Source organism: Mesoplodon mirus, assembly GCF_964341445.2.
Source record: "Mesoplodon mirus genome assembly, chromosome: 19".
Classification (NCBI taxonomy): Eukaryota; Metazoa; Chordata; class Mammalia; order Artiodactyla; family Ziphiidae; genus Mesoplodon; species Mesoplodon mirus.
The window spans coordinates 58495179-58523122 of record NC_138995.1 but is presented as its reverse complement, the minus strand read 5'-3'; the positions used below and the strand labels follow the sequence as shown (position 1 = coordinate 58523122).

Here is a 27944-nt window from a genome sequence, read left to right as displayed (position 1 = left end):
CTCTTTCTTGTCTCTCCACAGGTGATGGAGACCCGCCAGGTACCCAGGAGCCCCCGAGCACGGCTGCTGCTGCTGCTGCTACTTGTGTCCTGGGGCCACCGCACCGCCTCAGGAGCCGCCCTGCCTCCCGCGGGGGTCTTCAGGTACGTAGGACATCCAGGTCTCCCAGGAAGGGTGGGGACTCAGAGAGGTGGGGAGAGACCCAAAGAGAATGGGGAACAGAGACTCAGAAAGGGGGAACAGAGACCCAGAGAGAGGACAGAGATGGGGGGTGGACAGGGAATCAGCAAGACAAAGAGATACACAAGGATTCTGAGAGAGGCTTTGAGAGACTTGAAAGGAGCCGAAGCAGGAACGGGTTTGTTCCTTGAGCAACGTTTATTGGGTCTTGGTGTGTGCCAGGCGTGCGCAGGGCGCTGAGGCCGGACGGGTGCATCAGACTCCGTCTCTGTACTCAGGAGGCTCCGAACCTGGTGAACACAGAGACGGAGACCCATACAGAGAAAGAGAGAGACAGGGGACAGAGACTGAGCCACTCCACAGACGGTGCAGTAACAGGGCTTCGAGTTAGACTGCGGGGAGGACAGGTGGCGGGCGGCGGGCCCGGACACATGGAAACCGCCTCTTTCCGTATCCCGGCAGACTCCACACCCCTAGCCGGGCTTGGGCGGGTCCGGCCACCCCCCAGTCGCGTCGGAGCCTGGCGCTGGCGGACGATGCGGCCTTCCGGGAGCGCGCGCGGCTGCTGGCCGCCCTACAGCGCCGCCACTGGCTGAACTCGTACATGCACAAGCTGCTGGTGCTGGACGCGCCCTGAACGCCCCGCCCGCCCCACCTTAATAAAGACCCTGCCGTGCGTCGGGACTGCGCCTCCTTCCTGCGCTTCGTGTGTGTGTATGTGTGTGTGTGTGTGTGTGCGCACGGGGGCGGGCCCTGCGTCCGCTACGCTGGCGTCTACCTCCAGTTCCCTCTCTCTTTTCTCATCTCTCCCTCTACTCATCCTGTCTCTCTCTGCACTACCGCCCCAGCTCTGTCCTTTCCTCTCACTCTGTGCCTTTGTCCCTCTCCAGTCGCATATCTGCTCCCACCCCATCCCCGATTCTGTCCCCTTCTCCTCTTGTTCTTTGTAACCTCCCAGGTCTCTGTCCGCCTCTGAGTCACTGCCACTTTCTCTGGGTCTCTGTTGCTCTCTGGGTATCTGTCCTTCTCTCTCTGAGTCTCTATACTTCTTTTTCACCCTCATGGCCTCCCGGCCTTCTGGGGAATCTCTGTCTCCTCTCTCGACTCTTCTTTCTGCATAAAACTCTTCCTTCCATTCTTTCTTTTTTTTTTTTTTGCGGTATGCGGGCCTCTCACAGTTGTGGCCTCTCCCGTTGCGGAGCACAGGCTCCGGACGCGCAGGCTCAGCGGCCATGGCTCACGGGCCCAGCCGTTCCGCGGCATGTGGGATCTTCCGGGACCGGGGCACGAACCCGCGTCCCCTGCATCGGCAGGCGGACCCCCAACCACTGCGCCACCAGGGATGCCCTTCCTTCCATTTTTAATCACTTTCTTTTTTCTCTGCCTGACTCCTTCGTGTCTTTTTTTTTTTTTTTTCCTCCTTTCTTCTTTTAGGTCTTCGTCTGTCTCGCGGCTCTCATTTTCTCTGAATTTCTTTTTCCGCTCTCGCATCACTTCCCGACTTCTCCTTGGGCGCAGTGGAAAGTTGGGGGGGGCGGCGATGGGGGGACTCTGGAGATACATCTGCCATTCAAAACCGGGTTCCCCTAAACCTACTTGTGTGGTATTGGGAACGGCTTCTAACCTCCCAGCCTCCTTTTCCTCATCTATTTTGAGGATTAAACCAGATACACCATTAGAAGACTTAAGTACGCCCTTCTGGAAGCAAAACACATTATTAGAAAAGGGTTTCCAGGAATTCCCTGGTGATGCAGTGATTAGGACTTGGCGCTTTCACTGCTGGGGCGAGTTCAATCCGTGGTCAGGGAACTAAGATCCCGAAAGCCACGGGGCCGCAGCCCCCCAAAATAAAATAAAAAATAGAGAAGGGTTTCTGCCTCTCTTGCAGCAGCCTGCAGCAGCTTCTTCAGGGTTTTCTAACTGCGCGCCTCCCGGGAGACCATTGGGGCGCCTGGTCGGGGCGGGAGGAGAGGAGAAAGGAGAAAGGCATTAGGCTCCTGGAGGCACGGGAATCTGCCTCCCTCCTCTCCTCCTCTTCTCTTTTCTCTCTTCTCTTTTTTCTCTCTCTTTTCTCTCTTTCTCCCTCTCGCTCTCTCTGGAGGCTCGGCCAGCCCTTCCGCCCCGCCCCTCAGTGGTGACCATGGCAACTCACTCCCTTAACTGGACTGCGAGGTTTCTGAACCTAGCTCCCGTGGCGCAGCTCGCACGGACTGCGCTCTGATTGGTCTAGAGAAGAGAGTGGAGCCGGGCGAGTCGACGTGGGGAAAGGGGGCGGGGTTGGCGCTTGGTGATTGGCAAGCTCTCCCGTAATTTGCATTTCCGAGAGGCGGACCGCGCCCTAATTGGCCCTTAGGCTGTGGGGTGTGGCCTGTTTCCCTGTTATTAAGAAATACTGAACAATGAATAACTGTATTTATTCCTTACAACTATCTGGAGTTGGCCAAATTTTACAAAGAAACATGGCTCTGAAAGTCAGGAATCATTTCCCCAAGTTGTCAGCGCTAGTGAAGGATAACTGGAACCCAAATCTGTGCAACTCCAGAAGTCTAGACCATTCCACTACTCTCATGGAGACACAATTAAAATGTTATGAGCAGTTACTATATGCTGGGCACTCTTCCACAGACCATTGTACTGGCTCTTTCGGCCTCACAACAACCCTGTGAGAAGCCTCGTCCTCTGTTTGCTGAAGGGCCTGGTAACTCCGTCTTGGCCTGTGCTCTTCCTGAACTTCCTCCCCACGTCTTTTTTTTAAAAAATTAATTAATTAGGCTGCGCAGGGTCTTATCTTCGTTGCAGCATGTGGGATCTAGTTTCCTGACCTGGGATCGAACCTGGTTCTCCTGCGTTGGGAGCGGGGACCACCAGGGAAGTTCCTCCTCCCAGATCGCTTGTCTAGCATTTGAGGCTTTTCACAAAATGGTGCCCCAACCCCTTCCCTTCTCACTCTACTCCCCGCCCCTCAGGAAATCTCAGCAATCTCCACACTTCAGTCACCGTCACAGCTAATAACATCCAGACCCCCATTTCCAGACTGAAAGCTCAATGCTCAGGGCTCCAGCCACTTCCTGGAACCCAGACACTCACTCCTCCCCACATGAGCTCAGAGTGTCCCCCCCAAGCCCACCCCTTCTCATGGGTTCCCTATGTTGGGAATGGCTCCACTGTCTACCAGTCACTGGGTCAGATGCAGGTGCAGTCTTGCCCCTTCGCTCTTCATCCTCCTTCATCGCCTGTCAGTCCTGGCTCTGTCCTTCCTGCTCTGACTCTTTCTGCCCTGCCCTTTTTTCCATCCATGCACCCAGCCCGGCTCAGGCCTCATGCTCCCTCACCTGGACCATGGCCCCAGCCTTCTCCCCACCTCCTGCCTCCAGCCTCACTCCATTATTATTCATCCTCTGGACAGGCACAGAAGGTCTCTTTCCCACCCAGAGTTGATTCTGTCCCTTCCCTGATCACAGCACTTTCTTGGACACTTGGCAGTAGAGTTCAAGCTGGTGTTCAAAACCCTTAATGGGCTCTTGTCTACCTATCTTTTTTCTCACAACTCTAAAGCCTCAAATCCTTCCCTGGCTTCTTTTTTTTTTTAATCCAAGCAACATGGTGCTACCTATGGCTTTCTACACACAGAGGTGCTTTCCAACCACCTGGTCTTCACACACTTCTTCCCCTCTGCCTGGGACACCCTCCCCCGCCTCTGTTTACTATAACGAAACTTACCCATCTTCCAAGACTAAATGCAGATGTCACCTATTTGGGAAGAAATCTCTAACCTCCCAGGCTGGGTTAGGTGCTTTTCCTGAGCTCTCTCAGAGCCTGTAGCTACCTCTATCACTGTCCTGCCTGGCTCAAAGCTCTCCCAAGGAAGCCTCTACAGTGCTGAAACTGTTCTATATCTTGACCTGGGTTTTGGTTTCATGGATGTTTACATGTGCAATAATTTATCCAGCTGATACTTGATTTGTCCATTTATCATTGTATGTAAGTTATACCTCAGTTACAAAGTAAATAACCAAAAACAAGTAATTAAATGTCCCCCAAACTCCCATCATCCTCAGGAGAAAAATCAATGCTCCTCAGCCTGGCATTGGAGGGTCTATTTTTCTGTCTTCTAAGGTCTAGCCATGGCAAATAGATGATCACTAAGTGTTTGCTGAATGAACAAATGGCACACCCTTTCCTGTTGGCCGTTGGTGACATCTATGTGTGTGCCTGGCCCACATCTTGTTCTCCCTCTTTCTGCCAGGAGAGATGCTTGCTCTCCGAGTTGCCCTTGCAGCTAGGGGTGATCATGCCAAACAGTTCTGGCCGACGAGACAGAGTCTGTTGCTGGCTCTGGGAAGGTTATTGCTTTTCTTTATAAAAAGGAAGAGAGGGCTTCCCTGGTGGCGCAGTGGTTGAGAGTCCGCCTGCCGACGCAGGGGACGCGGGTTCGTGCCCCGGTCCGGGAAGATCCCACATGCCGTGGAGCGGCTGGGCCCGTGAGCCATGGCCGCTGAGCCTGCACGTCCGGAGCCTGTGCTCCGCAACGGGAGAGGCCACAACAGTGAGAGGCCCGCATAACGCAAAAAAAAAAAAAAAAAAAAAAAAAAAAAAAGGAAGAGATGTGTCCCTTTCTCCCTGCAGATATGATGTATGAAGCTACAACACCTGCCACCTCCTGAGCACAGGGGAAGGGCCAAGAGAGTCACAGAGAATCACAGCATGCTGGTCTCGGTGCTATGGAGACTGAGCTGTGGGTCCACAACTGCTCTCCTCCAGACTTGTTTTGTGAGGGAAATATAACCCCTAGTGCTTAATCCATTATTGGCTGTGTTTTGCTATTGTTAAGAAATGTAATTGCCAACGTTAAAAAACCAAGAGACTTCACACAAAAACCCAATACAGGGCTGTGAACCCTAGAGCACTGTATCTGGGGTCCTGGCAGTGGGATAATCCCAAATCACAGTGGCACACCCACAGGATTAACAGTAAAAAGAGCCCCAGTTAAGTCACGGAACTAGACGCCGCTCTGAGGCGGCGGGATGCGTACCTCACACTGGAGGCGGCTGGAGGTAACAGAGATGGAGGTGGGGCCAGGTGGTGGGCGGGGACTGGCCCAGCAGCCGGACTGAGAGCAGCAGCAGCAGCAGCAGGCCCAGGACTGGCGCCAGGATCAGCGGGTGCCGAGTGACTCTGTGGGGAGGCAGCACAGTGCTTGGGGGGTCCAGGGGAGCCCATGGCATCCCGGCAGTGCCCTGTCTGACCATCACCCTCCTTCTGGAGATGCCTCGGGGTGCACCTGAGCTGCTGGAGGTGCGGGGGGCACAGGCAGAGGTGGCCCCAGACTGGCCTCTTGACTGGGACCAGCTCCTTCACCACCGGCACCAGGGCTTGCTGCAGCTCCGGCTCTGAGGGCCTGCTGGGGGGAAAGGAAGGCAGGGCGATGGTGCTGGACTTTTTCTCTGCCCCCAAGTCCGCCCCCAGGCCCTCCTGCTACCTCTCAGGAGGGCTTCCTGGGATGTATCCAGGGTGTGAGTCTCCCAGAGGGATGGGGAGATCCACCTGGAAGGACAAAGGATACAAACTTGAGACACCGGGTCCTGGATTGGGAGTGGTGCTAGGTTCAGCCCGCTGGACAGAAGCGACCACATGGAAGGGGATGCGACACAGTGGTTCGGTGCGTGAGCCTCCCGGAGACACACTGCTGCTTTGGGCTCCCAGCTCTGCCAGTTTCCTGCTATGTGTCCCTTGGCACATCACCCCATCTCTCCAGGCCCCACTTTCTCCATGCGCTGGACGGGGATGATGACGGCACCCACCTCACAGGGCTGAAGTGGAGAATGAATGAGTGAATGTGGGCAAAACCCAAAAAATCAGGAGGTGGGCTCAGAACAGTGCCTGGCAGACAGTGAGCGTGCAATAACTGCGTGAGCTACTCAACATTATTATTTCCATCTTCCGTCTGATTCTGGAAGTATCCAGGCTCCCTGAGGGCAGAGACCCCATCTTCTTTAGGAGCCCAGCCCTGGGCTGGGCCTAGTCCACCGTGGGTACTCTTTGGGTCCATCTTCCTGCCCTGTGCCAGGCCCAGCAGGCGCTTTAAGACTGAAGCCCCAAATACTCCTCCTGCCTCACTTTCCCACCTAATCCCCCATGTCTTTCTGAAAGGGCGTCCCCTCTGCGGATCTCAGGCTTTCCCACCCATGCCTTTGCTCTGTGGATGATAATATGGTAATAACAATACAATAAATAAAGAGTTCCAGGAACACCAACCCCAGCCACTATCTTCACCACTGTCGCCTCCTGTGTCTGCTCTGTGCCAGGCACTTTACGACCTGATCCTTAACACTTATCCTCACCCTGAGAGCTGGGTAAAGATCGCTGTCACACTAGCCGCGAGGAAACTGAGGTGAGGCCCCAGTCTCCATGGAAGGGAGTGTGGTGTGGTGGGAAGGAAGTGGGCTTGGGGTCAGGCTGCTCAGAGAGACCATGTTGGACGGTGTGGACCCTGAAGGGTCCCAGGTGCCTGGAACGGAGGCTGGCACACCTTCGGGGCTCACGGTTCTTATCTGAGGACTGCAGGCATCTGACCTCGCCAAATTTCCTTCACTCTCTTCCCTTGCCTAAGAATCAGGATTGTCACCTGCCACTTTGAGAAGCAAAGGAGCTGGTGTGGGTGGCACCGGGCAGGCCAGCTGTGACAGGTGCGGTGCCCCAAAGGAGTTCTGGGGCTGGCCGGGGAGGGTCCGGCCCTATCTGAGTGTGGGCGCTTGTGCGTGTGCATTTTTGCAACCCGGGGGTGTAGCCACGTCTGTGGTGCAGCGGCTGCAGCCCTGTATGTGTGCTTGGGGGGTCCCCTGGGAACAGCCTGGCCGCCCACTGGCCTGCAGCTTCCCTCTGCAGCACCGTCTCCTCTCATTAGCTGCAGCGAGGGCATCGTTATCTCTTGGCCAAACTATTTTTCTGTCTGCTTGGGGGTGTGGGCAGGGGCTGGGGAGGAGCTGTGACTACAGCAGCCTCATCTGAGGGCCTGCAGTGCATGGTGCTGGGGACTGCGTACCGTGACCGGGATCTCTGCTTCCTCTTCCTCCTCTCTTCTGGGCAACCTGGGGCGACAAGAAAGTCGCTGCAAGCATCTGTCTCCCCTGCCTGGCTCCCATTTGCCCGCTGTGTGGCGGAACCTTTAAAGGAGGGCTCATAACATGGATGGGCACCGTGGAGAGACCTGGAGGATATCCTGGAGCCCCACAAGCAAACTGTTGCGAGTAGATCTCAGCATCTGTATTTTTTCAGGGGAATTTTCACCAAATTCTCCACAGTATGCGACTTCTACAGGGTCAGGGGCCTCTCCACCTCATTGGCTTTCTCAGCTGCTACTTTCCCAGCTGATCCCCCAGCCGATCAGAAGCTTCTGGTTCTCTCACACCCAAAACACCAGAGACTCAGATCTCTCCGGGACCCCACCCCCTGGCCCAGCTTCCTGCCTGGGGGGTTGGGCCATTTTCAGTCAGTCTCAGCCTTACTGGGTCTTCTTTGAGAACTGGGACTCCAGCTCAGACTTCCTTGACTCTAGAACCCAACTCTGTGGGCCCTGCCCCCATCCCAAATCATTTCTCTTAAGTGTGCAAGCTCCAGCCTCTGCGCCTCCTACGGTCACAGCTGTCTGAGCCCCTGAAATGCCTCTCTGGGGACTCAGGCCTCAAGCTGGCCAGCCCTGACGTCCCTTGGAGACCCAGATGTCCACACCACCTGCCAACCACCTTCGCTGGGGATCAGGGATCCAGCCTTCCAGCCTTAGCTACCAGCTTCAGGCCCAACACCCTCAGGATACAGCTGTTTCCTCAACTCCCATCCAATCCAGGCTCGTGGGCCCCAGCCTCTGCCCCAGTCAGACACACAGCTGTCTGATCCTCTGGGGCTTCTATTCGGGGACCCCCAGCCCCTCTCTCAAGGTCCAAGCTCTCACCCCTGGTCACGTCTAGGGGTCACAGGATTCACCACTTCCCTCACTCCCAGCTTCCCAATCTGTGAATCACACTGCCCCTGCCCACCGCACCCTGCTCGGATGTCCAGCCCCTACGCCAGCCCTTGTCTCCGCTGCTGCTCAGCCCCCTCTTCCATTCCCTGGTGACGCAGGGGGAGGTCACAGCTCCAGGGCCCCCATCCTGCCCAATCTCAGCTTTCCCAGACAAGTCCAATTAGAGGCCGCGGCAGGCAGCCTCATTAGTTGCTGCAGCCGGGAGCCTGCAAGAGGGGAGCAGGGAGAGAGAGGCACCGCAGGAAGGCAGAGGCCCCATGGAGGAGGGTGGGCCCAGACATCTAGTGCTTTCTCTATCCTCGGAGGCTGCACATGAGCCTCGTAACAGTCGGTAACAATCACAGGGCAGGGGCTCACTACACCTCATCACAAAGTAACCGAGCTGGGATTTGAACACAGGCTGTCTGATTCCAGAGCCCCTGATGATCTCCCAACTGTCTGGCTGCTCTCCTGGGGCACAGTCTTGGTCTCATTCATCCCAGGGCTCCCTGGAGGCCTTGGGAGAGGTGTGTTCAGTGACAGTGACTTAGTGACTGAGCTGTCCCATCTGCCTGATGACTGTCTTCTTGTCTAAGGGCCTCCTATACGAATACCACTCCTAACCCCAAGCAGGGCCTCCTCCAAAAGTATTTCCCCCCAAGTGGGGTTGGGTGCTGGATGTCCTTCTGGAACGATCAGGGTCTGAGGGCAGGGCTGGGTCTCACTCATCCTGGTCCGCAGGCCCAGGGTGGCCTCAGCATGAATGAACGAGGGAATGAGTGATGCGCTCCCTCAGGGCTCTTCCAGGCCTTGTACTCTAGCCATCTGAGAGTTGGCATCACCTCGAGGCAGAGGGATGGCTCAGGGAGGACCGATCTTACCACATTGATCGCTCCTTCCTTCCTTCATGAGGGTACGCAGGCTCTCCCTGGAAGTTTCTCTGTGGGAAAGAAAAGCTTAGGTCTCCCAGGCTGCAACACCTGCCAAGAATTCACCACCTGCTTCTAAGACCTGCCCTCCTCTTGGGCCCCCCGTGAGGATGGCTCTATCATCCCTCCAGGAGCAGAAGCCAGCAACAGGACAGTTGTTCCACCAAGCCCCTTTCTCCTTCAGGACCCAGGAGTTCAGGACCCCTGCACCTCTCACACTCCTACAAGCCTCTCACACTCATCTGGGCCCCAAAGAGGCTCAGCGTTTCCCTTCCAACACTCTTCTCCTCCCAAGTTCCCAGTCCTGGGGACCCAGGTCCCCCTCCATTTTCTCTGGAGACATCCATCCTTGCCTGTGGTCTCAACCACCAACTCGACACTTCTCTAAATACATCCCTGAGCTCCAGCCTTGTGCACCCACTGCCCCTGAGAAGCACCCCCCTATCCCTCAGGGTGCTTACCTCAGAGGGTTGCAAGCTAAGTTCAGCGTCTTTCTGTCTACTCCCTTCCCGGAATCCAGCGCCCTCAACCCCGCTGTCAGCGGGTCGGCAGCTGCCCTGCCCCAATTCTCTCTGCCTGTCCCTTTTTCTCTATCCCAAGGCCCTGGTCTGGCTCAACCTTCACCCTCTACCTCTGGACCACTGCCCCAGCCTCCTCCCTGGCCTCCCAGGCTCTCAGCCTCCAGTCAGTCCCCATGTGGCCCCAGAGGGGTCTTTCTACATCCAGAGCTGACCTGCCCCTCCCTACCCTCAGCCTTCCTGCGGCTTGACGGAGAAAAGCACAACCTCTCAGCTTCACTGACAGGGAATTCCTTTCATTATCCAGCCAGACCTCATCTCTCATTAGTCACCCCCAACTGCCCTCTGCTCCACAAACACGTTATGTGGTTTCACGCTCCCACATCCTTGCATTTACTGTTCCCATTGCCTGGAAGACCTCTCCTTTCTCACGCCACTTAACTTCTCTCTTTCTTTCTTCAAAATAAACTCGTGTCAGTTTCCCTGTGATATCTCCTTCAGTCGCCTACCCAACGTGGAAACTCTCTTCTCGAGGCTCCCACAGGGCCCGCCGCCCACCCCTAGCACATGGATCATCCTGCATTGGGATGGCCTGATTGCATGATCTCTACCAGGCCTTGAGCGCTAGAGGATCCAGGCCCTGAATGATTCCACTCTGTATCCCCAGGAGCCAGCGCAGGCAGCACCCGGAGGCCCGGGTCAGTCTTCCCCTCCAGGAGGCAATGGACCGCTCTCAGCAGAAGCTTGCTCTAATTTACACTTCCCCCGAGGAGCCTGGCTCTGCCGCCCACAAGCTGTGTGATCTCCCTCTGAGCCTCAGTTTCCCATGAGTAACAGGATGAGGGATGCGGGTGCCTAAACCTCGCAGAGGCAGTGGGAGAGGTCAGTGAGGAATCCAACAGGAGCGCTGGTGTCAAAGAGAAACAGAAGTTTCTCTCAACTCAGGGAAAAAGTGAACAGAGAAACGAGTTTGTCTTTTAAGGATGATGAACAGCTTTGAAGCAGTATAATTTTCAAGACAATACAGCGTTGTTTACAGAGCTGTTAGCAATATTTCCTTAAAAAAAAGGAATTCTTCTGGCACTAACAGCTTAAAATCTCACTTTTCAGCTGTGAACGCTGAAGATGAGTTGTCTTCGTTGTTTGAAACAACGTTTGAAATATTGTTCAGGTATTTACGGAAGTCATAAAACAATGGCTATTGTTGAATTCAAGATTACATAGAGGGCTTGTTAAGTTTTTCTCAAAGGTGACATATTCAAAAGGTAAATGCTTAATGTACCTTTATGGTGTCAAGAAGAACAATTCACTTACTCCCTTCCCACTGTAGTACCATTTTAAATAAGGTGATTCCTGACAGTGTATTTGAAATAAGGACAACAACCACTACCATGCAATTTGTGTGTTTGCTTTGTTCACTTTTGTCTTGCACACCAGCAGGCCAGTCCCTAGAGGGCAGGGGTGGTGTCCTGTCTGGCCGGGGGCTCCTTGGCCAGCACGGAGCAGGCCCTCAGTCAACATCCGTCTATGAGATGGGGAACAGTGAAGGCCATGGTGTCCCAGGCCCTGGATCCCGTGGTCTCGGAGCCCCTCCTGTGCTCACCTGCCCCCCAGTCGGGGCTTCAGGTGGAAACTCAGCCTCCTCACTGGTCTCATTGATGACCTCCTCCCACTGCCACACGCCACACAAAGGGTCGGAGAGATCGGCGGCTGCCACTTCTTGTTTCTGGGAGAGAAGAAGTTGTTTCTGAGGCCAGGCAGAGTCAGATTAAGGCAGAAGACAGGTCAGAGGTGGGATGGAGATGGGCTGAGCCATGAGGATGGGAGGTCGAAGGAAGGTGGGGTGAGGCTGGGCTGGGGAGTCGGTGGGAGCAGCACCCGGGAGGGGTTTGGTGCCCAGACCAAGGACTGGGTTAGGGAGGAAGTTAAGGACTGAGATGGTCCTGGGGGAACTGGGGTGGGGTGGGAGGGCTGGGTCAGAGTTGCCGCTGGCGGTGGGTTAGGGTGTTCTAGGGGTGTCAAGCCCACCTGCTGAATGGCCTGGATCTCCACACCCAGCGATGGTGGTGACAGCTTGGTCCAGTCCACTCTCCTCACCTGAGCCCCTTCGGGTAGCCTGGGCACACAGTCAGGACGGGGAAGGCTGTCTCCATGCCTGCCCACTACCTGTCAGTCAGCCTATGCTGGGGTTGCTGCCCTGCCCACCTTGGGGCTGGAGGCCAGGGGTCCCTGTCCTGGGGCTCCCCTCCTGCCTCCTCCACCCCCGCCATTCCACTCACTCATCCAGCCCCTCACGGGTCTGACTCAGCTGCTCCTCCAGGTGTGAGATCTCCAGCCTCAGTTCCTGCAAAGGAAGGAGTGGGGGACCCCTGGGTCTCCATTATTCCCCACCCCCCATGCCTGGGCTCCTCTTCCAAGGTCAGTTCCACTCCTGTGACTTGTTTGGGCTCCTCCAGACACATATTGCCAAGGGAGAAGGGGAAGAAACAGTGACAGAAACTTAGGAAGCCAAAGAGAGGCAAAGAGCAACAGGAACCCAGAAGGCAACCTATCAGTCAGGAAAATTAAGAAGAGGAAGGCAGAGATAGAAACACAGGGAAAAACCAGAGACACAGAAACAGATTCACAGAGAGGCAAGAGACACACGGGGTGCAAGAGAGTCTGAAGACAAGGTACAGAGAGAGGAGGCGCCTCAGGAGACAGAGGGACTAGACCCAGAGTGAGGCCGAGACAAGAATCTAAACAAGCCCGGCAGAGATACAGAAATAGGAGGAGGGGAGATGTGGTGAGAAGTCACCCACAGAGAATGAAAATGGATGGGAGGGATTTCCCTGGTGGTACGGTGGTTAAGAATCTGCCTTCCAAGGCAGGGGATGTGGGTTCGATCCCTCGTTGGGGAACTAAGATCCCACCTGCCGCGGGGCAACTAAGTCCGCGCGCCACAGCTACTGGGTCTGCGCGCTCTGGAGCCCTCGCACCACAACTAGAGAGAAGCCCGCGCGCCGCAACTAGAGAAGCCCGTGCGCTGCAACAAAGAGCCCGTGTGCTGCAACTAAGACCCGACATAGCCAAATAAATAAATAAGTAAATATTTTTTAAAAAAGGAATGTGGATAGGAGATAGAGATGGAGATACAGAGAGAGAGAAAGAGAGAAAGGAAGGAACAGAGGAAAAGTGAAAAGGCAGAGAGAGACAGAGAGGGAGAGAGACACACAGTCAAACAGTAGCGATGGGAGAAACAAGACGTGGAGACTTGGAAAAAGATCAGCAGAGACAGAAGGAGGCAGCAAACCCCAGAGATGGCAAAAGAGAAGTGGGGAGAGTGGGGCCAGGCTAGTGGGTTACCTGGGTTGTGGTTCTGTACTCCTCCAAGGTCTTGGCCAGACTCTCTGCATGGCGAGTGTGCTGGGAAAGCCCAAAGCTGACTGAGACTGGGCCCAGCCCCCCAAAGACGCTGAGGCTGGGTGTTGGGGGGACAGGCGGGGTGGGGTTGGGGGAAGAGCTAGGGCCTGAGGGAGAGCAGCAGTTTCCCGGGAACCACTCTGATCTCTCCTGGCTAATTATCCAAGGATTAGAGCCAAGCAGGACTTCCCTTTGCAGACTCGGGGCAGGAGACACACAGAGGGCAAATGTTTCCCCCCAGCCCCCTCACCTCAGAGAGGATGGCATCTCGCTGGCAAATGAGGCGTTCACACTCGTAGAGCTGCCGCTGCCAAGGAAGGCGCCCATCCATCTGTCTGGCCTGCCCTCCCTGGCCCGCCCACTCTCCCGAGCCCCTCTCCTCAACCTCCCTCCATGTCTCTGGACATCAGCTACACCGAGGGGGGTTTCAGCTGAGTTGCCCACTGGCCCTGGGGAACCTGACGGCTTGATTGAAGTCCCTGATCTCACCAGACCACAGGGGCTGAAACTGGTGATTGTAAAAATGGCCTCGGGGTGGTAGGAAGTTGTCAAGGTGCGAGGGAGGGGTGGCACCTTCAAAGCATCTTTCTCCGTGGCCAGCTCCTCACTTCTCCTCTTCACTCTATCCCTCTCGGCCAGCAGCTTCCCGTTCTGAAATAAGGGACCCTGGTCACATTCACTTCAGTAAATGGCCATGTTAATATTCATAGCTGACATTTGCTGAGCACTTGACATGCCTCGGGCCTCATGCTCAGCACTGTCTATCTTTTAGCCCATTTAATCCTTCCAACCATCCTATGGGATCTCAGCTTTGATTTGCAGATGAAAAATCAAAATAGAGCTGCAAAAATGGAGATAAGATAGGATGCATGGGGTGGCTGTGAGGATTAAATGAGCTAATTATTATTGCTAATAGTTACCGAGCACCTTGCCCGTGTTAGCTTATTTCTTATGCCCTATTTTAAAGATAAAGATGGGAATTCGCTGGCAGTCCATGGTGAAGACTCCACACTTTCACTGCTGAGGGCCTGGGTTCTACCCCTGGTTGGGGAACTAAGATTCCACAAGCTGCGGGGCACAACCCCCCCAAAAAAAACCCAGTATGATGAACCCCCATTATCCATCACCCAATTTCAATAATTATATACATTCTCCCCATTTATTTCTTCTATATTTTTCAAATTTTTTGTTTTGTTTTGTTTAACCAGAGTATTTTAAAGTAAACCCCAGGCATCATATTATTTCACCTGTAACTACTCCAGCATTTGTATTTCCTACTTGAGGACTCTTCCTGTAGTAAAACCACAATACAATGATCACTCTTAACGAAATTAATAATAATTCCTTAATATCATCGCGCACCCAGTGCTCTTTTTGGTTTCGGTTGTCTCACAAATGTCTTTTCACGTTTAGCTTCTTTGAATGAGGATCCAAACAAGGTCCACCACGGCTTTTGGTTGAAACGTCCCATTTCTTTTCATCTGACAGTGATCCCCAACCTCCCCAGTCCTGGCACTTTTTCAGGTCCTTCATTTGTAGAAGAAACCAGGTCATTTGTCCTGTAGAATTGGTGCGTTTGGACTTGGTTTACTGTGTTCTTGTTCCCTGTGCAGGACGTTTACCATGCTCCTCCCCCCTCATCATTTCCTATAAACTGATGGGTAGATCCAGGGCCTTGTCCAGACTCCTGTTTAATTTCTGGAAGGAAGATTTCATGGATACTGCTATATGCGTTATACTGTGCCATTCAGGAAGAATGTAAAGTCTGGCTGTCCCAATTATTAATTTTTACACTGTCATCATCCCCAGTTTTACAGAAGAAATTAAGGATTGGCGTGGCTAAGAAACTTGGCCAAGGTCACGTGGAGAGTAAGTGGACTCAAACCCAAATCTGATTCTGAATCCTGCACTTTTAACTCCCAGACTCCTCTGAGCCAGACGCAGCCCTGGATGAGAATGGGGAACGAGCTTCGTCCCTCATCTCAAGTTGCTCATCACTGGAGGTGGAGACTGACACAGAAGCAGATGATAACACATGAGGTGGGCCTAGGGCCCTGGGCCCTGAGGGAGCCCAGGCTTTACAAGGAGGCTGTACTGGGTCTGAGTCCTCAAGGGTAAAGAGAGTTATCTGCAAAAACAAGGGGGCTGGGAGAGGGCAGCCCACGCCAGCCACAAAATGGGACTTGAGAATAAAACAGACCAAATTCCAGTCTAGAGCTTCCAGGCACCAAAAACCTAGCAAGTCGCGCTGAGTTTTGACATGAGGCAGTCACTGGGGAAAGCATTTCGGAGCACGGAGGCAGTCGACTTCCCTTTGCCACACCCCTCCTCCCGGCGCCCCTGGGGATACCAAGGCCAGCTGCCCCCCTCACTCCAGCCTGGCTCAGCTCCAAGTCCTCCATCAGCCGCCTTCTCCCCCTCTCAGGCTCAGCAGGCCTGGGCTGCCAGGTGAAGGGCAGAGGAAGGACGGGCCAGGAATGCTGTGTCAACATCTGTCCACCTGGTCGGGATTTACAGGCTGGATCCTGGGCCACTCGGCAGGGAACCTGGTTACTCAGCCGCTCCTGCCTTCTTCTGCGGTAACCTGAGCCCTGCTCTGTACGTTCTCGTAGGAAAGCTGAGTGTCCCTTACTCCAGCATTATTCTACTGTAACTTGAGAACTTGATCTATAGATGGTCTGTAGGCAGCTGCTGAGAAGGGAAAGGTGGGGGAAGGGAACCAAGAATAGCTTGTTTATCAAGCGCCTAGGATGTCCCAGGCACTGCTCAAGGCACTTGACCTGGCACAGGCCTTCTGGGCCAGGAGGAGGCAGAGACTGCCAGCTGCCATTCACCCTGCTTATTCCCTCTCCTACTTTCCTTGGGGGTCCACTCTCCACGCGGGCAGGTGGGTCCCAGCCGCAGCTCTGGAGGTGAATCAAGATGGAAATCTCAGCAGATTCAGGACAGATACCCGGCTGGTTAGCTAACCCAGCAGCCATTCTCACCCCCTCTCACTCGTTTGCCTCCCACTCCAGAGGCTGAGGAAGGTCAGATATTATCCCAGCCTCTCTTGTCATGTAATCCAGTGAGCTGTGAGAGGGGTCTGCTGGTGTGGGGGTGGAGTGGAGGTGCTTCTGGAAAAATGTTTCCTTCTTATGAAGAGAGAGAGCCGTGAGAGGAGCATTTGTCCCCCTTTGTCCTGCTTTGAGTGAGAATTCGGAGCTGAAAGTATCCCAGACCTATCGGTGGCTGTGTTATCCATGCCAGGGAGTGGTTTGGCTATAATCATTTGAGTCACTTTAGCCAATGAGCTATGAGAGGGAGGTCCTGTCATGGGGCTTCAGGGAAAGTTTCTTCTTGTTCTTAAAAAGAGATGTTTTGGGGGAGGGGGTGGGATGAATTGGGAGATTGGGATTGACATATATACACTAATATGTATAAAACGGATAACCAATGAGAACCTGCCGTATAGCACAGGGAACTCTACGGCACTTTGCTGTACAGTAGAAACCAGCGCAACGTTGTAAAAGAACTATACCCCAATAAAAGAGATGTTCTGGAAGAAACAGTCACATCCTGCCTGCACCCCATGCTTCACACCATGGCAGCCATCCTGCAGCGAGATTCCCATTGTCCCAACAGAGGGAATTTTCATGGAAGAGCCAGGGAATGATAGTGGAAAATTTTTTGGTTTACGTGTAAAAGCCATAATACAGACATAGGACAAAGAGATTTGGGAGGATCAGGCAGAATGAGTATTACTGCCTGGACTGGGCACAGATCCTCAGCGCTGGGGGAGGAGTTCAGGAAGAGTCAAAGAAGAGAACAACAGAGTGAAAATGGGCCCTGAGGCCAGTCCCAAGTCCCAGCTTAGACGGCTGGACAGGATGGATGCAGCTGAACCACAGAACCTCTGGAACGTCTGGGAATCTGAGAGAGGTGTTTCCCAGCTCAGTCTGTGAAGCAGCAAGGTGTGTGGAAAATAGAACAGAGATGGCTGTGTGAGGAGCTGAGGCACAGAAGGCCTAGTGAGGCCCCTATCGACACAAAGTCACAGGAAAGCAGCTAAACCTCCTCTGTGCCCCTAAAAGGGTGTGGAGGAACCCCAGTGGCATTTGTGGGTTGTGGGGTTCCGACGAGGGCTACTACCAGCAGATGCAGTGAGGACAGTACATCCAGAGACCAGAAGGCAATGTCAGCCCCCCAGTGGATGCCAGCGTGCGGTGGTGACTAAGGCTAAGGACCAGATGGGACAATGAACGTCAGTCTTGTGACCAGCAGAGAGAACAGACACTGATTGAGGAGCACCGAGATGCTGCACGGATCTCCAGCAACTTAGATGCCACCTTCCGTGCGGGCTTTATTTCCACGAGAAAGGAGTAGGTGGACCCAGAATTAACTAAGACGATGTTTTCTGTCTCAGACTGGGGCTTGAATCAGCCCTGAGGTTGGACTGGGCCCCTCCATGCCATGTGCTGGGCTCTGGGCTAAAAGTGGCCATTTAATCCCCACAACAGTCCTGACGAACAGATAGATATCCTTCTCTCCTGTTCTTAGAGAATAAAACTATGGCTCAGAAAGGGCACGTCACGTGCCTAAAGGTTGTCTGTTGTGTAAGTGGCACAGATGGGATTTGTTTTTTTTTTTCTGGTCGTGCTGTGCAGCATGCAGGATCTTAGTTCCCCAACCAGGGATCGAGCCCGTGCCCCCTGCAGTGGAAGCTCAGAGTCCTAACCACTGGACCGCCAGGGAAGTCCCAGAGACGGGATCTGAATCAGGGCTGACTTTAAGACCTGTGTTCTTTCCACCATAAAAAATACGAACACCACTAGCTCCCTTTTAGTGAAGCTCTTTCCATGGGTCCTGCCACGTACCTAGCATCCTCTTGTTTAAATCTCACACAATCCAACCAGGGAGATTCCATTATTTTTCCCTTTCTCGCAGGTGAGGGCACTGAGGCACAGAGAAGGGCAGACTGGCCCATGCTTATGTAGGCAGCCTCAGCGGAACCAGGAGTCCGCCCCATGCCCCACCCTCTTACCGACTGTGGCAGTCCTCACATGCAGCCATGTGACCTTCAGGGACATTCACACATTGGGCTTCTGAGGTCTCCCTCACCAGACTGAAGGGTGCTTGTTGCAGGCGGCTGGGGGTGTTTGGGGCAGCAGTGGGTAGGGCAGGAAGATCCTGAGGACTGGGGAGAGGGTGGGGGTGGGCACTGGGCCTCAGCTCACCTCCTCCTGCAGACTCTCCATCTCAGCCACCAGCTGCTGCTGCTCCTTTTCCTGACCGAGCCCAGAGACAGAACAAAGCCTTCTTTTCAGGCCTCCTTGCCCCCAGATTGCCCTTTCTCCACCCCTGGGCACGCAACTTGGGCCTGGGTCATTGAGGAGAAGGGCCGGGGGAATGCGTCTGGGGAGCCCTGATGACTGCTGCTGTCCCCTTTGTCATGAGAGGGATGGCAAGTAGACCCGGACCCAAAGTCTGGGGAGCAGGGCCTGGACTGAGGGAGGAAGCCCAGGTGACCTCTGCCCTTTTCCACTCCATAGTCAGTCTCTGTTGCTCAGACTCCAAGAGAGTAGGAAGAACAGTGCACCTTTGTGCCCCTTGCCAGAAACCCACCGTCTGCCGGGCTTGGGCCAGAAGGCCGCGATTCTGTTCCTCCAGGCTCTTGGCCAGAGTCTTCAGGTCCTCCAGTTCCTCATCCACGGCCTTGGCAAACTGCAGAGCCTGTTGGGTACTGAGTGGGGGCGGGGGCAGGTGGGCCACATGGGAGAGAGGAAGACAGAGATCACAGATGTAGATCCACTCAGAGCAACAGAGAAATCCCAGACAGAGACCCAGAGAGAAAAGGAGGGAAAGAGACTGAGTGTGGGGGACAGAGACCCAGTTTCTACCTAAAATACTAAGAAAGCGGGAGTGAGCCTGCGCCTGTGGGCAGGTGGGACACGGGGGTGTGCAGGAGGGTGGGCGGGGCCGGGCCCACCTGCGGAGCTGCTTGCGCAAAGCCAAAACCTCCTCCCCGAGGCGCAGGGAACCCTCCTCGGCCGACTCCACACTGCGCTGCAGTTTGGCGTTCTCCTCGGCCAGCCGGCGGTTGCTGAGCTCCAAGTCCTCCAGGCTGCTCAGCAGGTCAGCTGTGGCGGGCCTGGGGGCAGGGAAGGTCCAGGGTCACTGCCCACAGCCCTGGCCTCCTTTCCCCGGGTTGGGGTAGGTGTTGGTGGCGGGGAGATGCGGCTCTTCTAGAGAGAGAGAAACAGGAGGCTGCCCCGCTCTGCCTGAACTGTTAGCACAGCCCGTGTCCCTCACCCACTTCCCGAAGGACCCCAAGCCCCAGGCCAGGCCCTGGGCCCTAGGCAGGCTGGAGGGCACGGGCAGGGGGAGGGCAGGGAGGGGCTGAGGATAGGTACAACTCAGGTCTGGGGTCTTCGCCTCCGAAGCTCTCCAGGTTGGCTGGATCCTCAGCTTCTGAGCATCCTGGAGGGAGACAGACAGAGGGTGGTGGGTTCCCAGGTGGCCTGAGATGTTGGATTGCTCCAGGATTCCGGCCTTGGTCTTCCTTTGGCCTCCATCCTCAGATTCACTCTGGGTGATCCCATCTGCTCCTGGGGCTGCAATTATACACACCATCCAGAAAGCCTCTTGCTTGTGGGTACCTTGAGCTCAGACTGGATCTCCCCATAGCCCCCAACTGCCCCACATTCATCATGCCCAACACTGGGCAGCACCGCAACTGCCCCAAACTTGTCTGTCCTCCCAGTTCTCCCACCCGCCCACCCAGCCCCTGGGCTGTCCTGGCTCCCTCACTCCTCCTGCCTCAGGCCTCACCTTCTCCCCCTGGATCCTCACCACAGCCTCCTCCCTGGACTCCTGGCCTCCAGCCTCTCCTCCCCGGGAGCTGACCTGCCCCTTCCCTGCTCACAGCCCGGTTGGAGGAGGTTCAAGAGAATATCAAGAAAGCTATATTTTTTGACTTTTGTTTTGTTTTTATAAGCTGGAGAAATAGAACATGAACACTTTTTTATGGAGCACCTCCTATGTGTGAAGACTTTGGGGTAGAACGGTGAGCAAACCAGCCGACCAAACAGCAGGGCAGGTAATGAGTCAGATAATCAGATTTCTGCAGGGGAGGACTGCAGGTCTGTGCTGAGGGAGCTGGACAGAAAGGGACCTTAGCCTGCAGCATCCCAGGCCTTCCCCACCAGGGCTTCCCTATCAGGTGTGAAGGATGAGGGAAGACACGGAAAGTTTAGGCTGAGAAATAGCCTGAGCTGAGGCCAGGCCGGAGCGGGGCAGTGCCGGCAACAAGACCAGAGGGACTGTGAATGCAGGGACTAGAGTACAGGGAGGGGCCGGCTTGCTGATGGTGATGGAGATGATGATGAGAGGCGGGAGGGGCCTCTGTAACAGGGCTGGTGTTAGGAGGGGTTGGAAAGAACCCGTGAGGGAAAAAACAAACAAACCCCAAAGCTCAGGGCAGCTGGGAGGCAGTCATGTCGTGGAGGCGCCTAGAAAGCCAAACTCGCAGCTCCAGGTTAGAGCAAAGGTCTCTGGAGTCCTGCCCCATCCCCTGCTCTGCCCCTGGGTGGGAAGTTCCCCACACTGTCTGACCCTGGGCCTGCCTGCTTCATTCTATATATAACAATCTCACCAGATGGCAGTTGCTGCGAGGTCAGGGTTCCCTCAAAGGCGGTCTCCTCTTCCAGCTCTAATCCCCTGTATCAAAGGGATGAGGCTTAGAGCTCCCTGCAACAACCCGCCCAATCCTGACCAGCCACTGGCAGGGGGATTGCGGGTGGTGGGTGGAGGGGACAGGTCAGGTGAGAGTGAGCACCGTGGGGAGGAAGGTGAGGCCAGATGGCAAGCGCTCGGGGCCAGATGGAAAAGCAGGAGGGGCAAGGACTGGGTTTGGAGGAGGGATGGGGACAGGCCTCTGTCAGACCCTTAACATCGCCCTTCTCCTCCTTCCAGCCCATTTTATTTCTGCCCCCAGACTCCCTCTGCCTCCCCATCTCAGGCACTTTGTCCTCAGACCCCCCCCCTCCCCCAACCTCATCTCTACTTTTCTCTCCTCCTCAGCTTCCTTCCAACCACAGCAGGTACCTGTGCCCAAAGGGCGCTGGCTGCAGTAAGCAGGTATGAGGTTAGATCTTAGGAAGGGTTTCCTGGGGGAGGGTGGAGGTGCGGGGACCCACCCATCCAGCTGACAGGCAGCAATCCAGTCCCGCATGATGACCAGGAAGGTGTCCAAGTCCACAGTGGCCTGAGGGCCCTCCCCATTGGGGTCCAGTCTGCAGGCCAGTGTTTGGAGGCGTGCATCCTGGGGGCCCCGTCCCGTCACAGCCTCCAGGTAGGCTAGTACATGGGTCACAGCCACAGTGCCTGGGGATAAAGCAGGCTGTGAGGGAGTCTGGGGCAGGTGAGGGGTGGGGGATGGGGACAGGCGATGGCTTTGAAGTGGGACCACTGGCTGGGCTGGTGGCACCCCAGCACCATGGCCCTTGGGCAATGGGGCCCAGTCATCCCCACCTCAGAAGGTGGACCGAAGAGGACCAGCTGTGCCCCACCAGGCCCACAGTGGCTGCCCTGCCTCCCTCCCCCAGGCCCCAAAGACCCACCCTCCTCTGTTAACGTTCCCCAAGTTTCCTCCCCTCACCGTCCTTGTCCTGAAAGGCCTCCATCCCCTTATCCATTTCCTTCCTGAAGCTTCCCACAATCATCCACTTCACCCTAGCCCATCCCTCTCGCTATGGCTCTCCAGTTCCCAGCCCCCCATCTCCCTCCGTTATAACTCCTTGGTTCTCTGACCTGTCCTCTGGGGGTCACAAGCTTCAAACGTGGAGCTGAGTATTTGTTCCTCTAAGCTGAGCGGCGCCCCCAGGCTCCGCTCCTCTGGCTGGTCCCCGAGGTACACTGAGGAGACAAGAGGGCCAGCCCACCCATGAGGAGGGGCGACGATGAAGAGCAAAGAGGGGTGACCCCAGGTCCTGGCTCCTGCAGAGGGGAAGGAATTCATTTCAAGCTGCCTAGGGTTTGGGCTGGTGGGGAACCGCAGGAAGCTTTGGGTGGGGGCCTCAATGTGAGGGTCTTTGGGTCACCTGCCCCATCCCCCGACCTGGGAATGTGGGCCCCATCTTTCAGGCCAGGAAGTGCCCCTGCTGTTGAATCCTTTGTGTTCAGTCGGCTCAGGAGCCCGGATACTGAACAAATACTCTGAGTACAGCCTTTCCTCCTCTCTTCCCCTGTTCCTCAGGCTCGGCTCAGAGTGGGCTAAGGGTGGAGGAGGGCAAAGAAGAGAGGATTCTGGGAGAAGCCGAGGGTGAAGGTGGGCCCAGGAGCCAGGAACAATCCAATATCGCGCGGGCAGCCTGGATCGATCCCGGCAGGCAGCATCTCCGGTCTCCCAGCCTGCCTCGGGGCTGGGTCTCTCTCCTTCCCACATCCCTGAGGCTGGCGTCATCAGTGCCCACGGCCTGGGGCCTGAAACGAAGGGGGATGGGGCAATCCAGGCAGGGTGGGTGGTGGGGGAGCAGTTAGGAGCTCAGAGTCCAGCTTCATGACTGTGGGCAAGTCTTTTCTCCTTTTGGAGCCTCAGTTTCCCCACCGGTAAAATGGGTGGATAGAGTGATCTCCCCTCCCCAGGGCTGGGAGGGCTAGGTCTGTGTATTTGAAGAGCACCCCCTCTCCCCTGCCTCTGCACAATGTGAATATTCTGGGGTCTGTTTGTCCACTGCTGTATCCACTGTGCCCACACATAACAGGCACTCAACAAATGCTCCAAGATATAGAAGGAGCCTATATATTCTCTACCCCAGGACCCACTGGGCCAGCCCAGCCTCTTTCCCAGGGCTGGAAGTGACCTATGAGGCTCTCTGCCCTGCCCCTGGACAGCTGGGTATAGCAGAGGGCCAAGCACAGGCTGCAAGGTCTGACAGACTCAGGGGGCAATCTGGGCAAGGGACTCAGGCTCTTGGAGCCTCAGTTTCTTCCTCCGGAGAATGGGTGGCGGGGGGTGGTTACTTCGCTCCTGGAGAAGAGATGAGATAAAATCTGGAAAGGCCCTGGCCGAGGGACTGGCACATGGTGGAAGCTCAATAATAAAACTGAACATTTATTCAGCCTTTAATAGGAGCCAGGCCCCTTCTGAGCATCTTACACGAACCATGGTGGCTGCTATTATTAGCCCCACTTTAAAGATAAGGATACTTGGAGACAGACAAGTTAGAAACTTGCGCAAGGTCACATGTTCAACATTTGAGTGCCCTTTCTCATCCCTCTGACTCTTCAAGGGTTCTTTGTAGTGAGCTAAAATTTGTCCCCTTGGGTTTGAACTCATGCTTCTAGGGAAGGGGAGCGGGAATGTATAGTTAGGGGAGACACCTCCTCTCACTGTGCCCCCATGTTATGGAGGAGGACCCTGAGGCCCAGTGAGGCCACCCAGGACTGGCTGCCTCCAGATGTCGTGGGATCTGAGGATCTGCATGTATCTACAGTGCAGATGTGACACTCTGCCTCCCGGGGCCCCTCAGGAAGATGTCACTCTGCTTCTCTCCCGTCTTCTTTCCTTCATTTCCTTCCTCAGTGTCTCTACCTCTCTCTGTCTGTCCTGTCCCTTTTCTAGTTTTTTCTCTCTGGCTCTTTCTCCCCCTCCTCCTCCCCATCTCTCTGTCCCCTGAGTCCCGCCTGCCTGTCTCCATGTCCACCGCTCCCATTTTCTTCCCTGTCTCTGTGCTTCTTTCCCCACAACTCAGCAGCTCTCCGTTCCCTGAGCCTTCTCTCTCCCTCCTCCGCTGTCTCGTCTCTTCCCCCGCGGCCCCCGACAGCCTTCCTCGGTCTCCATCCCTCCTGGGTGTGTTCCTCCCTTTCCTTCGGGAGCCTCCCAAAGCTGGCTCAGCCCTTGGCCATGGGTTCCTCAGTGGCCGCACGCCCTCTGCTGGTGCAGACGAAGTTTAGATGTTTAGATGGTCCCTCGGTCAGCCTGCCCTTGCTTCCCGAACCCCGGTGCCTGCCTCCTACCTTCTTATCTGGAGAGCCTCCTGAGGCCAGAGTCCAGGCCTGCTAGGAGCCTCTAAGAAAGGGGTCTTGCCTCTCCTCTAGGGTGGGAGTCTCCCTCGGGCTCTCTCACTTAATAGATGGGTTTCAGAAAGGGCAACCCAGCATCTTCCTCCCGAAGCCGCTTTCACACCCATTTGGTCTGCATCCATCCAATTATTCAAGGACTTAGCAGTTGGGTTCCTATTACACGTCAGGCATTGCTCCAGTGCAGCGTGACCAACAGGGAAGCCGCTGGCCACAGTGGTTCTTGAGACCTGAACTGTGGTGAGTGTAAATTGAGATGCTCTATTAGTGTAAAGTACACACCAGATTTTGAAGACTTAGTATGAAAAAAAGAGAATGACTCCAACACATTTTTATATTGTTGTATGCTGAAAGGATACTGTTTTGGATATATGGGGTTAAATAAAATCTATTATTGCCATTCATTTTGTCTGTTTCTGTTTTTCTTTTTCTTTCAATGTGGCTACTAACAAATTTTAAATTACGTATATGGCTCGACAATGACCAGCGCACCTCTAGGGACTGGGAATACCAGAGTGAATAAAACCGAGGCTGCCCTGTGGAGCTCATGTTCTAGTGGGGGAGGCAGAGTCTAAACAGACAGACAAACAGATGTCAGTGCTATGAAGAGGAGTAAAGCAGGAAAGGGGAGAGAGTGCTTTACAGAAAGCAGAGATCTGAATGAAGGGAGGGTAGCCTGTGGGTCACTGGAGAGGGTGCTCCAGGCAGGGGGCACGGCGCGTGCAGAGGCTTCTACTCTCGCAGTCTGGCCTCCCCAGAGCAAATGAGATAAGGTGTCCAGGCAGGTGGGCACACAGCAGGCACTTAATCAAGGATCCCTCCCTGCCGCCCACCCTGCCTTGAGGTGGAGGCTCAGCTACCCCAGGCCACCTCTCCCAAGTCCCCGAGTCACAGCCTGGCGCCCCATCCACCCACTCCTCCCTCTTCATCCTCCCACGGGACAAACAGGGACCCAGCCACTTACTTTCAGCAGCGGGGCCACCCGCCTGGCTCTCTGGCAGGTCCATGAGCCACCCCCGCTGCTCTGCAGCTGCTGGCGAAGCTAACAGCTCCCCCCCATCACTGGTAGGGACCGAAAAGGGACCAGCTTCTTCAAGAGATCCTGGACGGACAAACAGGGGAATGGCCTCCTCAGACCAGCCACCCGTGGATGGAGACCTGCCCTGCCCCACCTGTGCCCCAGGCCGCTCTGGATTCTCAGAACCAGTTTGCCTACCCCTGCCTGGACCAGTGCAGCTCCCACTCAGAGCTATTTTATGGACTGGAGGTGTGAGCTGGGAAAATGGGGGGCCCAAGGAGTGGGCGGCAGAGATCAAAGGGAGCAGGGTCACTCCTTCCTGCCATGCCTCCTCCCCGCAGCGTGTCCAGTTCCCCAGCCCTGTCCCTCCTGCCCAGTGACTTTCCCCTGACCCCTCCTCTCCTTCCCTATGGCCCCAGGTCAGGCCTCAGCCTCTCACCCTGGGCCCTTGACCCAGCCTCCTGACTCCAGTCGCCCGCCCCAATCCATCCTCACAGGGCCCCAGAGCTGACCTGCCCCTCCCCTGCTCAATGTTTTTCCACAGCCCCCAAGCACCCCGTGGACAAAGCCTAGACCTTGGACTTGATATCGAAGGCCCTGCATGGCCTGATCCCACCTGTCTCCCCGACCCCAAATCTCACTTGCTGCTCCAGCAACTCTGGACTGTGTGCTGTTCCCCAAACTGAGCCAGTTCTTCCCACCTCCAGGTCTCTGCCCGGGACATCCTCTTCACTGGCCCTTCCTGTCTCAGCTCCCACGTCCCCTCCTCTGGAAAACGTTTCCGAAAGGGGGGCTGTCCCTGGGTTCCCACACCACCCTGGGCAACTGACATTCTTGCCCCATCAGCTTGTATTTGGAACTGCTGGCTTCGCCTGTGAGTTTGATCCCCACCTCTCTCCTGCTCCCAGCCCTCCCATGGCTCCCTAGTGCCCGCAGGACGAAGTCCCAGCCCCTCAGGCTGGTGCAGCACAGAGCGGTCCCTGAAACTCCTGGCTTCTTCTTGTCACTTTTCTCTCCGCTGGCCGACCTCCAGGTCCCTCACGGCCCATAGGGACTCAGCATCTTCCCACGGTCCTCCCAGGCCCAGGCTCCCAGCTCCTCTGGGGAGCCTTCCTTGAGTCCCTAGAGCAGTTAGGGACTCCCTCCTTTGTGCCCTGACAGTGCCCTGTCCTGCTTCCATCATACCCAGGTTGACCATACGACTTACTGTCCCAACTCCAGGACACTTTCAAGAGTGAAAGGGGAGCTACGAATAATGACAACAGACAATGGTGCCCATTTAAGGCTGAACTGGGCACACTGGGGCACACGGTCAACATACGGTCACCTGGGGCCTGTCTGTCCTCAGCCCGCCCACTCAGCCCCCCCTTTCCTCACCAAGTACTCCCCACGCCCTGCTCTCCCTGGTGCCAGATGGGGTCCACAGCTGTGGAGTGCACACTTCCTGGTGGCTTTTAGAAGGTCCTAGAAAAAGGGGTCTTTCAAGAGACACCCTTCCAGAGGGTGGACCAGGCTGGGGGGTGCAGAAGGGGGGTGACAGCTGTGGGGCCTGAGTGGGGAAGGGTCCCTGCAAGCGAGGGTGCTGACAGGCCCTGGGAGCCTCTGACAGGATTTGGGGGACACACTCCTGGTGAGGGACCGAGGGAGGCTCTGGTGGACCTCAGGGGTCTTTGACGGGAGATTCTAGCAGGAGGAGGACCCAAGCAGGCATTGTGGGGATTTCAAGGGGGTCTCTGACTGGATTTCTGGGGAGTCTCTGGATTTTGGGGGAGGGCGTCTCTAACAGGATTTTGGAGGGGAATCTGACAGGATTTTTGGTGGGTTTGACGGGATTTCTGGGGACCTCTGGCAGGACTTGGGGGGAGGGTTCTGATAGGAGTTAGGAGGGGCGAAACAGGGTTTAGGGGGGTGTCTCTGACAGGCTCTGAGGGAGAAGTCTGACAGAATTTCTAGAAGATTCTGACAGGATTTCAGGGGTCATCTACAAGATTTCCTGGGGGGTTCCTTTCAGTATTTCTGAGGGGATCTGGTCAGGATTTCCTTGGAAGGCCCTGATACTGGGGACTCTCCCCTAGGATGTGGGGGCTCTGCCAGGATTTCAGGAGGGGCTCTGACTCGGCTGGTCCAGGGAACCTCGCCACGGCCAGGGCGCATCTGGGGCCACGTCCCAGTCTAGGGACACAGCTGAGGGCCACGAACGACAAACAAACGGCACCTGGGTCGTTGAGGAGATGCGCGTGCGCCGTCCCCGCCAGGTAGAGCAAAGGCAGCTGGGTGGGACCGAGAGCGCGCGCGGCGTCTCAGAGCTCCTCCCCCGACGCAGGCGCACACGGGGGCCAGGCGTGCGCTGGTCTAGTCGGTTACCTGTAGGGCCGCGCATGCGTAGGGATGCCGGGGGTGGGGGCGCGCCCAGCCTCGTGAAGCGGGCGCATGCGTATTGGCCGAGCGGGCGAAGGGTGAAGGGACTACAGCTGCCGGGAGAGGGCGGCGGAGGCTGCGTCCCCTACGCTGGGATCTTCTCTACGCCCTCAAGCTTCGGTGAAATGGGCCCGAGCAAGGGAGCGTTGGCCTGAGGGACCCCTGGTACATCCCCCACTTCTTATCAGTCACCAAGCCGTCCCCCTTTTGCCCTCTGTTCCGTGCCAGGTTGCCGGTCACCGTCCCAATGATGCCCTGCCCTGTCCTGCCTCACCACTCCCGTGCCTTTTTGTGGCTCCAGTCACCATGTATTAATAGGTCCCCGAAGGATTCTTTCCCAAACCGTTTTATTCATTTCTTTTAGGAGAGAGTGGAGGAAAAATAGCCTCAGCTTTTCCGGCTAGAGCGAGGAAGAGAAT

General features: G+C 55.7%; 2 protein-coding genes across 2 annotated transcripts; one reads left to right on the top strand and one right to left on the bottom strand.

The window, feature by feature from the left end:
• Window positions 1-24: 24 nt before the first annotated feature.
• On the top strand, window positions 25-817 carry PTH2 (parathyroid hormone 2; the record flags this gene model as incomplete). The annotated part of the gene is made up of 2 exons (XM_082606769.1): window positions 25-143; window positions 643-817. 2 exons carry the CDS (start codon window positions 25-27, stop codon window positions 815-817), a joined length of 294 nt encoding a protein of 97 aa, XP_082462895.1.
• Window positions 396-27379, bottom strand: KASH5 (KASH domain containing 5). Its single transcript, XM_082606770.1, is given in 22 exon segments — window positions 396-470; window positions 5213-5355; window positions 5462-5581; window positions 5660-5724; window positions 7223-7268; window positions 9061-9119; window positions 11230-11352; window positions 11655-11742; window positions 11906-11970; window positions 12972-13031; window positions 13279-13335; window positions 13602-13679; window positions 18245-18295; window positions 18633-18750; window positions 18997-19173; window positions 19175-19252; window positions 19421-19487; window positions 20662-20726; window positions 21206-21392; window positions 21819-21923; window positions 25054-25191; window positions 27323-27379. Coding segments are annotated over 20 exon segments (1794 nt in total). The 5' UTR covers window positions 25097-25191; window positions 27323-27379; the 3' UTR covers window positions 396-470; window position 5213.
• Window positions 27380-27944: the final 565 nt, after the last annotated feature.